This window comes from Giraffa tippelskirchi, chromosome 7, assembly GCF_054371585.1.
Source record: "Giraffa tippelskirchi isolate mGirTip1 chromosome 7, T2T-mGirTip1v1.2.pri, whole genome shotgun sequence".
Lineage (NCBI taxonomy): Eukaryota > Metazoa > Chordata > Mammalia > Artiodactyla > Giraffidae > Giraffa > Giraffa tippelskirchi.
The window spans coordinates 78,924,521-78,938,155 of record NC_137281.1 but is presented as its reverse complement, the minus strand read 5'-3'; the positions used below and the strand labels follow the sequence as shown (position 1 = coordinate 78,938,155).

Genomic DNA, 13,635 nt, shown 5'->3' with positions numbered 1-13,635 from the left:
GCCTGGGAGGGGATGACACGGACATAGGTCCAGCGGGGGACTGGACAAGCTGGGCTGGTGGTTGGCGATGGAATCTCTCAGGGGATGCAAGAATGACCCCGGAGTTCCTCTAACAAGCGAGTGACCCCCATGACCTTCCCCAGTCCCTGGCCGGCTGTATGAGGTGAAGCTCGTGGCATTCAACAAACACGAGGATGGCTATGCGGCAGTGTGGAAGGGCAAGACGGAGAAGGCCCCCACCCCAGGTAAGGAGGCTGGGGAAGCGGGGGAGGAGGGCTCAGTCAGCAGGTCTGTGCGTGGCCTCCTTTCCCTCTCCTCCAGGCCAGCCCTGGTGGTCAGGCCGTCTGGAAGTTTCAGCCACCTGCAAACCTATTCTACTGGCTCTTCTAGGTCACAGAGAGAAGCTCCCACTTCTGTCTTATAGGCCCGTGTTTTCATTATCCATGAGCAGTGCTAATTTGGAAGGTTTGGACAGAGAGAAACCCCATGGTTCATCAGTGACTTCTGACCGCAAGTTTGGCCTTTAAACAATTTTTAAGATGACCCACATTCATCACACTATCTCTCAGATTATTCCTCTGCTCTAGGCAGGGAGGTTATCCCTATGTGGCCCACCAGGAAACTGAGGCTCAGAGTCAGTTCAGGCTACTGTAACAAAACACCGTAAACTGGGTAGCTTGCACAGCCAACATTTACTTCTCACTGTTTTAGAGGCTGGACAATCCAAGATCAAGGCCCTAGCTGAGTCACTGTCTGGTGAAGACCCGATTCCTGATTCATAGACCATAGGCCATCTTCCTGCTGTGTCCTCACAGGGCAGAAAGAGGTCTAGAGAGTTCCCTAGGGTCTCTTTTATAAGGGCACTGTTATGGACAAAAAAATCTGTGTCCCCCAGAATTCATACGTTGAAACCCTACCCTCCAGTGTGATCTATTAGGAGGTAATTAGGATTAGATGATGTCATAAGGGTGGAACCCTCATGAGTGAGATTTGTACCCTTTTAAGAGTCACACAAGAGCTTGCTTCCCTTTTCTTCCCTGAAGATACAATGAAAAGTTGATAGTCTGTAACCCAGTAGAGGGCCTTCACCAAAACTTGATCTCAGACTCTGAAATTATGAAAAATAAATTTCTGTTGTTTACTACCCAGTCTGTGGTTGTTATAGTGGCCCAAACAGACAGGACTCCACCATATGTTCAAATTTCACCATGGGAACTTTGCAGGGGGACACAAACATTCATTCCAAAACACTTCTATATACTTTACAAATATTAATTAATTTAATCCTCACAACAACCCTATGAAATGTAAGTACTATTATTAGCCCCACTGATGGAATAGAGAATGGAAACACAGAGAGGTTAATTAACTTCTCCATAGTCACACAGCTAGTACATGGCAGAGTTGGAATTTGAATCAGGACAGCCTGGCTCCAGAATCTATGCTCATAATTACCATGACTTGCTGTCTCTCTCTCTTACATTCTTACATACTAGTGCTCCGTAGTCTGCTCGCTGTATGCCCTTGGCCAAAATCACTTAAATCCTTGGGGGCCTCAGTTTCCTCACCTGTGAAGTGGAAATAAAGCATTATTCCCAACTCACAGGATCACAAGAGAAGGGTAAAAGAAAGTGCCTTGGGAACTGCAAACTACGGTGTGTATTTCCAGATGAGTATCCTCACTCCCTTCCCACACTCTAATTTTCACCCTCCAGACCTGCCCATCCAGAGGGGGCCACCCTTGCCCCCTGCCCATGTCCATGCAGAATCAAACAGCTCTACCTCCATTTGGCTTCGGTGGAAAAAGCCAGACTTCACCACAGTCAAGATTGTCAACTACACTGTGCGCTTCAGCCCGTGGGGGCTTAGGAATGCCTCCCTGGTCACCTATTACACCAGGTGGGAAGAGGGGCTATGAAGGGGTGTAGTGGAAGGGGAGAAGAGCAGATGGTGGGGAAGAAAGCAGCAGGTAGTGATGAAGAGAGGGGCCTGAGGGTTCAGGGACATTTCATGACTCATGTGTTAAACTGGGGGCTCACTGAGAGTCTGATGACCTGATGGTGACAGATGGGAAAGGAGAGCCCATCCAGTCCTGTCCCCTCACCGAAGGGCCTTATGCTCAACCCTGGGAGACATCATGCAGGTCAGACCTATTTCTTCAATCTCAGGTGATGGGGAAGAGACAGCCCAGCTGCTGTCCTGAGAGGCCCCCCACTGGATGGGGAGTCTTGGTCTCTGTTGGTTTGGCAGACAAAACAGCATAAAAAGCAATAGGTACATATTAATACAATTGCAGCTGAAGGAAAATTATGCATCAAGGAAAAGTTATGCATCTTTTCCTTTAAGTCAAGGAAAAGATGCATCAGAGAGGGTTCTTTGCGTGGAGAATGACGTGGATTAACCCAGGAATATTTCTTGAAAGAGGGTGCCTAGCTTTGGGATTGGACTTGGAATCTGATATATACATCCATCCATCCACATCTCTCTGCAAGTCCTCTGGATGGTGTTAGTGGCCCCAGTGTCAGAGAGCAGATTCCCTGCCCAAGGCAGGGGTTGGGGCTGGGTTGGGGGAGGAGACTTGAAGGGGTCTGAGAGTCCTAGTTGCATTTCTTACCTCGGCAGCTCTGGAGAAGACATCCTCATTGGCGGGCTGAAGCCGTTCACCAAATACGAGTTTGCGGTACAGTCTCATGGTGTGGACATGGACGGGCCTTTTGGTTCCGTGGTAGAGCGCTCCACCCTGCCTGACCGTGAGTGGCCCCTCAGCCCCTTGACCACAAAACAAGTCCATCTTTCACTGAACTCCTTGCCCCAGCAGCCCTCTTCTGAAATGCCCCTCAGAACCCCATAAGTTCCTGTCATTCGCTTTGCATTTATGTTGGCAGTCCAGTGCTGGTCTTAACCGTTTACTCACAGGCATGATCACATAAGATTTAGAGGAGTGGTTTCTTTTAAGAGGCTGTGCCAAGACCTCACTGAGCCATGAAGAGGGCCAGCTCTGCAGGCAGGCGTCCTGGACTCTGCATTTGGGTCCCCATCGTGCCCCTAACACACAGGGAGACCTAGGCAAGCCCCTTCCCCACGCAGGGCCTCTTTGTCCTCATCTGTAAAAAGGGAAGACGGGACCATCAGCTTGCAGGTCTGACTCTGGAACCCTCTGGAAATGCATCTGGAAACAAGTGGCTCTTTGTCCTCACAGCACTGCCTCTTGGGTTCTGCTGACCCTGAGACAGTTCCTCTTTCTATCAGCAGACCTTTGTTCCCGATCTGAAATAAGAAGATGTGTGTAGGGTGTAGGGTGGGGTTGGGAGGCCATCCACCCTCATGAATGCACTTTTTAAAAAAATGGTTACAAATTGTTGCTCACACACTCATGACTTCAGCTCAAGTGGTGTTGTTAGTCACTCAGCCATGTCCAACTGTTTGCTCCCCATGGACAGAGGAGCCTGGCCTTGGAATTCTCCAGGCAAGAATATTGGAGTGGGTTGCCATTTCCTTCTCCAAGGGATCTTCCCGATCCAGAGATCGGACCTGGATCTCCTGCACTACAGGCAGTTTCTTTACTGTCTGAGCCACTAGGGAAGCCCAAGAGCACCGTTTGTCGTGGTCTTGCACATGGAGTTTAGAGACACTCAGTGTTTTCTCAAGGGAGACTCTATGACATGGAATCCCCAGCTTGATTGACCTGATTACAGAGGGGGGACTATTTTCTCCTTTCACAGATGGGGAGACTAGAGCCTGAGAAGTGGGGAGTCACCTAGGGCCAATGAGGGTTCTGACTGCTCATGGTGCTGTGGCTTTTTTAAGCCTTACAGCCCTGGGTCCCCATCTCACTCTCTGTTGGGCCTTGAAAACCTGAGCCCCGAAATTTCTGTTGTTTCCCAACTCACTAGTCACCTTTTGTCCCTCCTTTCTCCCCTCCCTTCCTCATTTACTCCTGCCCCGCTCCTGCCCCCGTCAACTTCTCTGAAAACAAAACACAAAGCCTTTCAAGGTGGTACTCCTCACACGGGGATTCCTGTGACTCTGAGATCCTGGGCCCGGGCAGGCGTACACAGAGGCTATACGGGGTGTCAACCAATTTTACTTGAAGATTTGGGGTGGCGAGGGGAGTTAGGAACTTTAAATAATAAATCATTTCAAACTACTTAGATATTAAATGTTATCACGGAAGAGATGAGTTTAAATGAAATGTAAGCCTTCAAAAAACTTTTGAGCTCTGCCCTCAGGTCCCCTGAGGACCAGACACCATCCTCAACCCTTGGAAGTATTTGAGTGTGGAAATTTGAGGAGCTCTGCTCCAAGGAGTGGAAAAGAGTTTCTAAGAGGGGAGGAATGGTGGTGGCAAAGCCCCCCTCCCTGTTTTCTAGAAATTCCCCAGTGACAGACCCAACCTCATTTTGCTCTGTGGTTTGTGGTTTGTTCCAGGAAAGGCGGAAGCAAGGAGGCCATGCCTTCATGCCCTGGCTCCCAGCTGCACCCACAGCTGGGGCTCTCAGTGACCCTGCCTCTCCCTGTCTCCTCCCCTGACACCCAGGGCCCTCAACACCCCCATCTGACCTGCGCCTGAGCCCCCTGACACCATCCACCGTCCGGCTGCACTGGTGCCCCCCCACGGAGCCCAATGGGGAGATCGTGGAGTATCTGATTCTCTACAGCAACAACCACACCCAGCCTGAGCACCAGTGGACCCTGCTCACCACAGAAGGTGAGTGCCCTCACCCCGGGACCTCTGAGCAAGCGTCTCCCTCCACCCCTTTCCAGCCTCCCCAGTGGCTGGGTTAGTACTGAGACGGCCATGGAGGTTTATTCGAGGAGGAACAGGCAGAAGCTACTGCCTGGGTGGGAGCAGCAGGTTTTCTCAGGGCCACTTCCCAGCCCTGCCCAGCAGGCCACCCCCACCCGGTTCACCAACCCTGCTCTCCCTGGCTCTCCCACCCCCCAGGAAACATCTTCAGTGCTGAGGTCCACGGCCTCGAGAGCGACACTAGGTACTTCTTCAAGATGGGGGCGCGCACAGAGGTGGGGCCTGGGCCCTTCTCTGGCCTGCAGGATGTGATTACTCTCCAGGAGAAGCTCTCAGGTAAGAGGTGGAAAGGGAGGAAGGGGTGGGCTCCATCCTGGGGCAGCCCAAGTTCTCCAGAGGCCCCCAGAGCTGACTTCTAATCCTGAAGTCATCTCCTCCAAGGCCTTGCCTTCAGGCACATGTTGTTGGACAGCTGCCCTCTTAATTTGGTGTGAAAGTGAAAGTGTTAGTTGCTCACTCACGTCCGACTTTTTGTGACGTCATGGACTGTAGGCTCCTCTGTCCATGGAATTCTCCAGGCAAGGGTACTGGAGTGGGTAGCCATTCCCTTCTCCAGGGGATCTTCTTGACCCAGGGAACGAACTCAGTACTTCTGCATTGCAGGCAGATTCTTTACTGTCTGAGCCACCAGGGAAGCCAGGTGTGGAGAGGACAAATTTGAAGGGGAAATGGGTGAGGTTCAGTGGTAATTCGGTCGAAAGGTCAGATTTGTGGGAGACTGGCTTGGTTTCTTTGGGAGCTTACTTTGACTGGAGAACTGGCTTGAAGAGGTGATGAGTTTTATACGGTGGAGGTCTCAGGCCATGAGACTATCTACACCGTAATTTGCAGGGCCCCATGTGAAAGGAAAATGTGGGACCCCTTACTGAAAAATGAAGAAGACAGACTTCCCTGGCAGTCTAGTGGTTAGACTCCACACTCCCACTGGAGGGGTCATGGGTTCGATCCCTGGTCAGGGAACTAAGATCCCAAATGCGGCACAGCAGCCACAAGAAAAAACTGTCCTGTGTGCCACAACTAAGACCTAGCATAGCCAAATAAATACATTTTAAAAAAAATGAGCAAGAATTTCAAGGTAGTGACAGCAGAGGATTAAACCAAGCCCAGAGCCCTTCTAAGCACGGGCCACGTGCCACTGCACATGTTGCACACCTGCGAAACCAGCCCTGTTGGGCAGGCAAGAGGCATGTTTCACTGAAAGGCCAGGTTGATGGGGAGGAACTTCAACTTCCGGATGTCCAGTGGGGCAGACAGTTGGAGAGAGAGGTAGTGGTGGTCCCTGTGAGTCTGTGGGGCCCTCTGATCCTTGCATCAGAGATTTCACGTGTCCAAAGGAAGAGACTCAGGTCAGTGGCCTCTGGAGGAAGCCCCAGGATGTCCTGGTCTATGAACCTCGGGTTTTCTCCTGTCCTTGATCTGTTCTATTCCCTCCCTCTCCCCTGCCAGACTCTTTGGATGTGCACTCCGTCACGGGCATCATCGTGGGCGTCTGCCTGGGCCTCCTCTGCCTCCTGGCCTGCCTGTGTGCTGGCCTGCGCCGCAGCCCCCACAGGTGAGTGGAAGGACCAGTCCGACCACAGAGAGGAGCAACTTCCAGAAGGGCTGCAGAGAAGAGAGAGCAGGGAAAGTGGTCATGACTTGCTCTAGCCCCTCCTGGGGGCCCCATTAAAGTTGTCTGGGATGAATGGGTTGGGGTGAGGTCCTCATGAGAGTGGGGAGCAGAGTGGGTTTAGGGAAGCCCCCCCCCCCCCAGTAAGGGCTGGCATAGCATAGCTGCCTCTCTCCTGCTTCCTTGGTGGTGGTTGTTCAGTCGCTCAGTCGTGTCTAACTCTTTGCAACCTCACGGACTTCCTTGGTAGCTGCCAGTGTCTTGCAAAGAGGGCCCCCAAATCTCCAGATGCCCAGAGCCCAGGGAGAAAGGATCTCAGTGCAGTGTCATAGCTGTTGTGAACACAGAATTTCTTATCCATTGCGCAAACGGTGAAATTGAGTCTCAGAGATAGGTAGGAACCTGCCCAGGGACATAGGCTGGACTAATCCCAATCCCACCCCTGCCCTTCTCTTTGACCACTGTGTCTGTTCCTCATCTTCCCTTCCAGAGAAGCCCTCCCGGGGCTGTCCTCCTCGGCCACTGCTGGGAACCCTGCACTATACTCCCGAGCCCGCCTGGCCCCCCCCAGTCCCCCAGCTGTCCATGAACTGGAGTCCCTTGTGCACCCTCGTCCCCAGGACTGGTCCCCACCACCCTCAGACATCGAGGACAGGGCTGAAGTGCACAGCCTTATGGGTGGCGGTGCTTCTGCCGGCCGGGGTCACTCCAAGAGAAAGGTGAGCCTGGAGCCAGCCGAGGTCCGAGCCCCACACTGCGGTTCATTCCCAAATAGGACACTAGGGGGCGCAAGAGCACACTCTGTGACCCTGCGAGACGACCGCTCCCCCTTCCCCTCGCTGGACCAGCTGCAGAAGAAAAGGCTCTCCCTCCTCTTTGAAAGGGTTGGCAAGGCAGGGAAGCAGATGGGCCTCCATCTCTGGCAGAATAGGTCAGCCTGGTTCTCAGGAAGGAGGGGAGAGCCCCGAGGGGCTGTTGGGTGGTGACTCAAGGTGGCCAGTACACACCTCACCCTGGGAGCCGGGGAGAGCTCTAAGACCCAGTTCTCCCCAGCATGGGGGAAGGAGGCTGATCAGGTTGGCTGTGGCCGGGTAGGACAGGGATCCAGATAAGGTGCATTCACACAGGGCGGGTCCTGTCCATCCTGGCAGTGGTGGCTCATCCTGCATTCTCTGACCAGCCAGCTCGAACCCCTGAGTCCTTTCTCACCCTCTCCCTGCCTCTGTGGTGAAGGAGACCTTGCCTGGCTCAGAAGCTCCTGGGTTGTTCTACAGGAGCATCTTTCTATCCTCAAATTCACCCCTAGACTCTCAGATTCTGTGCCTGTCCCCACTGCCTTGGGGAGGGAGGTAGAAAGGGGGCCAAGAGTCGGAGGAGGGGGCTCCAGCCATTTCCTGCGTATATCCACTGCCAAGCCCTCAGCTCCTGCTTCTTTCCCTGTGCAGATCTCCTGGGTTCAGCCCGGTGGGCCCAGCTGGGCAGGTTCCTGGGCAGGCTGTGAGCTGCCCCAGGCAGGCCCCATGCCCTCTCTGACCCGGGCCCTGCTGCCCCCTGCTGGAACTGGGCAGACACTGCTGCTGCAGGCTCTGGTGTACGAGGCCATAAAGGTCAGTGTCCTGGGAAGAAAAGGGGAGGGAAGGAGAGAAGGGTCCTGTGCTTGTTAAGAGCAAGTAGTGAATCCTCTGGAGACCCCTGGTGGTAACGTCCCTGGGGGTAAAAGTCAAGCCTGGAGACCCCCAGAGCCTCTAAAGGTGAGTGGGTGGAGGGCAGGCCAGTGTTTGAGAAGGCAGTCCCTCCTCGAGCTAGGCATAAGTGGGCCACTGCAGAATTCCCTTGGATCTGAGGGTGCACCAGTCTGACTGCATTCAGCCCTTCTTCGTATTCGCTGAGCCCTGCCTGTATCTGGTATTCCTGAAATTCTGTGACAAGGGCAAATTGTCATGTTTCCCTGCCTTCCCCTGGATCTGATCATCATCTCTTGGAAGACAGTCACTGTTCTTCCTTAACCAACTCCCACATAATATATAATGGGCTTTAGGCTGGGGGTCAGCCTCTCTCCATCCCGAGAATGATAGTCATTCTTCTGATAGTCACTCTCAGTGATGGTTTTTGTGTCCTCTGCTCTGACCAGGGCAACGGGAGGAAGAAGCCTCCCTCAGCCTGCAGGAACCAGGTGGAGGCCGAAGTCATTGTCCACTCTGACTTTAGTGCATCCAATGGGACCCCTGACCTCCACCTCCAAGACCTGGAAGCTGAAGATTCCCTGCCTTCAGAGGCTCCTGACCTCACTTCGAGTGCTGTGGATCTCGGTCAAGGGGAAGACTGGCTGGACAGGGAGCCAGGAGGGTGTGAGCAAGCAGCCCCTGGGCCAGACAGACTCACCTGCCTGCCAGAGGCAGCCAACGATACTTGCCCCTACTCGGACCTCCAGTCCAGTGAGGCTCTGGAGGAGGCCCCTGGGAACAACTGCCAGCCAAAGGCCCCTTGCCCTCCAGGAGCCAGCCCAAGCCTGCCCAAAGCCCCAGTCCCCTCCTCCTCTACTTAGCTCCCCTAGAGGGCACAGTTTGGGACAGGCTAGTTTGGATCATGCGACATGACATGTGTGGCTACACATGTATGCATCTCTGCCTTCAAGTCATCAAGCCACTTGGAGCCTCCTGGGGTGCTTTGGCTCGGGGAGAGGAAGGATTGGATTATTCACTCCCCCCATACTCTGTGACACGTGATATGTGAGAGACATGTGACGCACAGTTACATGTGATAGGCACATGTGTGAAGCACATGTGTGTGTGCTGGTTGGTGAGCTGGGAAGCTCTGGGCCAGGCAGTGGTCACTATGGCCTAATTGATCCTCCAGGTCAGGACACTGCCCCAGAGTGGTCCGTCTCCAGCCCTGAGGGCCCCTACTCTGTCACCCAGCCTTTTATTACACACTCTGAGAGTGTCTCCAATGCCTTGTCTGACAAAGACAGCCCCAGCCCACTTTCCGGTTGGGCTGGGCTGAGTGCAAGTAGGCTCTGAATGCCTGACACGTTAGTTGCATCACCTCCCATCTGCCATGTGCCCCGTGCCCAAATTGAGAGGGTGACTCCAGCTCCCCTCAGAGCAAGTCTGCATCTAACTTTGTAATTGGGGAAAGTGCCTGGTTTTGAAAATCTGCTTTCTCTTGCTCTCCCTTCTGTCCTCCCCGCTCACTCCTCTAGTGTCTTGTCTCCCTGTCCCCCTGTTCTCCCAACCTTAGTGCCCTTCTCTTCCATCCTGGGACCCTGTCCTTTCCTCTCTGTGGCTTCTCTCTCTGTCTCTGCTGTCCTTCTCTCGCCTCTCCCACACTGTGTCATGTGGTTCTCCTGCCTGGGTCCAGTCTCAGCATCCTTCCCTCACAACATGACTACCTCACGTCTGTTTGAGGCCGTGATGGGACTCCCGTGTCCGCCGTCCACTTCAGCCATCGTCCTCCTGCCCCTGCTCCTCTGTGCCTCTGCAGACTCCATCCCCAGGCAGACTGCATACCCCCAGTATAGGTTTGGAGAAGACGTTTCAGCGTCCCTTGCATCTTTCTCCCTGGGATTGAGGCTGGAGGGTTCTCCTTAGAGAGGATGAATGCAAGTCATACTTGGGGGTTTTGAGACAGGGAAGGGGGAACACGACCCAGAGGCTTGGGATACAGTTATTCCCTCCCTTCTATGCCGTAAGTCTGGTTTGCTGGACAGAGGCATTTGAGGCACCTTCCTTTCCAGCTGGAGCTTGAATGGGGGAAGGGGGTGGAAATTAGGGGCTGGGCAGCCCCTTCGCTTCCCACTCTGTGCACCTTGACCAGGAACTGACACGGGGCTGGGAGGAATCTCATCCTCTAGGGTGCTGGAAGTAGGGTCTTCGCACAGGACAAGGGTGACGGGCTCATCTCATTTTGCTCTTTCTTTAAATTCAATCCTGAAGTCATTTTCTGTTGACCCCCCCCACACACACATCCCCTCTCCCCTCACACACAGGGATAAGCCTGACTTGTTTCTTGTGGAGAGAAAAATGGGTCATTTATTTGATTTTGCACATCAGCCTCTCATAGGAGCATTTAGTACTTGGTCTCTTCTCCCTGAATTCATCTTTTTTCACTGAGCAGCAAGCACATCAAGGGTTAACTGGCTTCTGAGCCAGATTAGAAATAACCAGTCTATCTTTCCTTTTTTTTTTTAATGATGAAATGTCTCTCAGTGGAGTTGCAGCTTCCTCAGACCCTTTCAGCATTTGTGTTTATTACACTCGGGTGTCACTCAGGTTTGACGTCCGCACCCACATTTCCTCCTCCTCCCCCTTCAGGCAGCCTATGATAACACTAAAGATTATTAATGTTGGTTTTGTATCTCGTTAAGGACAGAACTATCATTTGTACTATTTCTGTAGCATTCAGCATTGCTGTGGCTAACACTACTGTATATGTTTCATCACTGCTCTGAAGGTCAAAAGCCTCATTTTATTTTGCTGGTTTGATTTTTTTCTTTTTTTTCCTAAAGAAAAAAAAAAAAACTGTCCTGAATTAAATGGCTGTTTTAACAGTAGGCTCTTAGCATTACACCACGTAGTCATTTTTCATGTTCTTGTTTAACAGGCACTGAGGTTCTGGTTTAAATTAAATAGCTGCAAATGAGACAATTTATAACCCATTAGGTTGGGTGGAAAATTGTTTCTCAAAAGCAAATAAGTAATAAATCTGGTATCTGCCTATAACTCACAGTTGATAAGAATGTGGCCATTACTCACTAGCATTATATATGATTTGGGCTCTGGGTAATTTGGAAGTGTTAGGTTTGTGTCTTTGTAGCAGTATTTTTATTAGAAAAGAGTCCATTGGCCTTTTACAGGGTATTAATCCTTTTGTCACCTACCATGGATGCCTTATGGTTTTTGAGTCTCATTTAAAAACCTTTTCTTGATGCATGACAAGTATAATCGGTACCTGCTCATTTATTTGTCTGTAGTTTTGCTGTATTATTTAATTATTTTTCCAGCATTTTTTCTCCTTACAATTATGATATTCTTTAGTGTTAAGCCAATGCATTGATCATATACCTGTCCCTGTAATGAATTAATAAACTATTTTCCAAAAATGTTCTCGTTTTCGGAACCAAGTGACTAGAATTTCCTCAGCCTTTCTGCCCTAGAGGATGTATTTCTTACCAGGGTGGGAAATGTTGAGTTTTGAGAAGAAGAGCAGGTGGTTATGAGAAACAACTGGACTTTCTCTAAGGAAGAAGGAACCTTTGTACACTGTTGATGGGAATGTAAATTGGTGCAGCCACTGTGGAAAACAGTATGGAGGTTTCTCAAAAAACTAAAAATGGAACCACCATATGACCCAGCATTTCCACTCCTGGGTATATAACAAAACAAAAACACTAATTTGAGACGATAACGTGCATGTCAGTGTTCACAGCAGCATTATTTACAATTGCCAAGATATGGAAGCAAATGTTCATCAACAGATGAGTGGAGAAAGACAATGTGGTATGGTTAAGCAATGGAATACTACTCAGCCATAAAAGAGAACGAAGTTTTGCCACTTGCAACAGCACGGATGGACTTGGAGGGTATCATGCTAAGTGAAATAAGTTAAAGACAAATACTATATAATATTACTTATATGTGGAATCTAAAAAATACAACAAACTAGTGAATATAACAAAAAAGAAACAGACTCAGAGATATAGAAAACAAACTAGTGGTTACAGTGGGGAGAGGAGAAGGAGCAAGATAGGAGTAGGTCCATACAACTATGTATAAAATAAGCTCCAAGGTATAGAGCCAAAATTTTATAACTATAAATGGAGGGTAACCTTTAAAACTTATGAATCACTGTATTGTACACTTGTAACATATAATATTGTACATCAACTATATTTCAATAAAGTAAAAAAATAGGTTACTCAGACTCCTAGGATAGGAACTCCTCCCCGCACCTCAAAAAAGGAACTGAACCATCTCCCTCCCTCAACAGGCACTTAGAAAAAACACCTAAACTTTGGAAAGATGCTTTCTTTGATGGCATTCTTTTAGGCTCTTCAGGGATCTCTTTTCATCTGGACACACATTTTTTTAACTTTGTTGGATGCAAGGGAGGAGTGAACCACCAAACTCCAGAGATTGGGTTCGACAAATCTTCTTTGTATAAATCTGGCTTCCAAAATTGCCCACGACACCCATTCACACATATGGGTACAGTGCCTATGAGCTCAGAGACCCACACGTGCACTCTCACCTTCACAATCATGCTGGTGTCCATTAACTCAAACCTGGGCACAATAGTCATACACCAGACTCCACGCTTACACCCCACACACATCTCAGGGTTACAGTTGGCAACTGCTCAGCTAAGATCTTTTTAGTGCCTGGACCATGGGTGTTTTTCTACTGCTGGGAACCAAGAACTAGAGGCCTTCCTGCTCAGGACCACCCCCAAAGTGGCTGGTGAGCCAGCCCTGAGTTAATTGACACATTGTAGGGGGAGATACTGCACATTTTGCATGCAGGAGAATAGCCATTATTTGCATATCACTCTCAGACCAAGCGTTGTGATAAAGAAGAATTAAACACTTGTCAAAATGAATTTAAAATGACAGCAACTCAGGACACCAATTTGACCTCTCCTGAGCCTAGGACAAGCCAAGAAGGGGTTGTTGAGAATTCAAACCCTGCAGGAGGGAGTTCAGGCCTTTCCGCCCAGGGAGAGCTCCCACCCCTCCCACCTCTCCAACCCCTCCTTTTCCTATGGCCAGTAGAGGCTCATCCTTCCTGCCCTTCCTTGTAAGGAAATTGGCTTGGGACTTCGGTGTGTTCCTGACCCTGTATTTCTCCATTGCCTCCTACTGCTTGCTCATATGTCTCAAGTCCTGTTTATCTTCCAGTCGCTACTACAGAGTCCCTGGGCTGCACAAACCCCATCACTAGTAAACTTACCTGATTTCTGGAGGCCCTTTCTTTACCTATCTGCATCAGAGTTAGTTTTATATATGTTAACACCCCTCCTCCGCAATTCCAGAGTTGGTATCAAAAGGGAGATGTAATTACTCCTCTGCCTGACCAATTCAATGTCAATAGCTGAGTGAGGCAGAGACTACTCTCTTTAAACCTCCTGCTCCTTGAACTTAGTAGATGCTCAGTAATTTTGATGGACTAGCACATCATGCTGAACTCAACAGAAGATCACTTAATAGCGAGTGGCCAAGACT

The 13,635-nt window shown here is 50.4% G+C and overlaps 1 protein-coding gene across 3 annotated transcripts in view; it reads left to right on the top strand.

The window, feature by feature from the left end:
* Positions 1-11,517, top strand: part of IGDCC4 (immunoglobulin superfamily DCC subclass member 4) — a 40,203-nt gene extending 28,686 nt beyond the window's left edge. For all 3 annotated transcript variants that reach the window (XM_081513775.1, XM_081513777.1, XM_081513776.1), the window contains exons 12-20: positions 144-245; positions 1,716-1,899; positions 2,623-2,750; positions 4,538-4,708; positions 4,946-5,083; positions 6,254-6,359; positions 6,907-7,135; positions 7,862-8,023; positions 8,548-11,517. In XM_081513775.1, coding sequence (XP_081369901.1) covers positions 144-245; positions 1,716-1,899; positions 2,623-2,750; positions 4,538-4,708; positions 4,946-5,083; positions 6,254-6,359; positions 6,907-7,135; positions 7,862-8,023; positions 8,548-8,961 — 1,634 coding nt within the window. In that variant the 3' untranslated portion in view covers positions 8,962-11,517. The remainder of the gene's footprint in view (positions 1-143; positions 246-1,715; positions 1,900-2,622; positions 2,751-4,537; positions 4,709-4,945; positions 5,084-6,253; positions 6,360-6,906; positions 7,136-7,861; positions 8,024-8,547) is intronic.
* Positions 11,518-13,635: the final 2,118 nt, after the last annotated feature.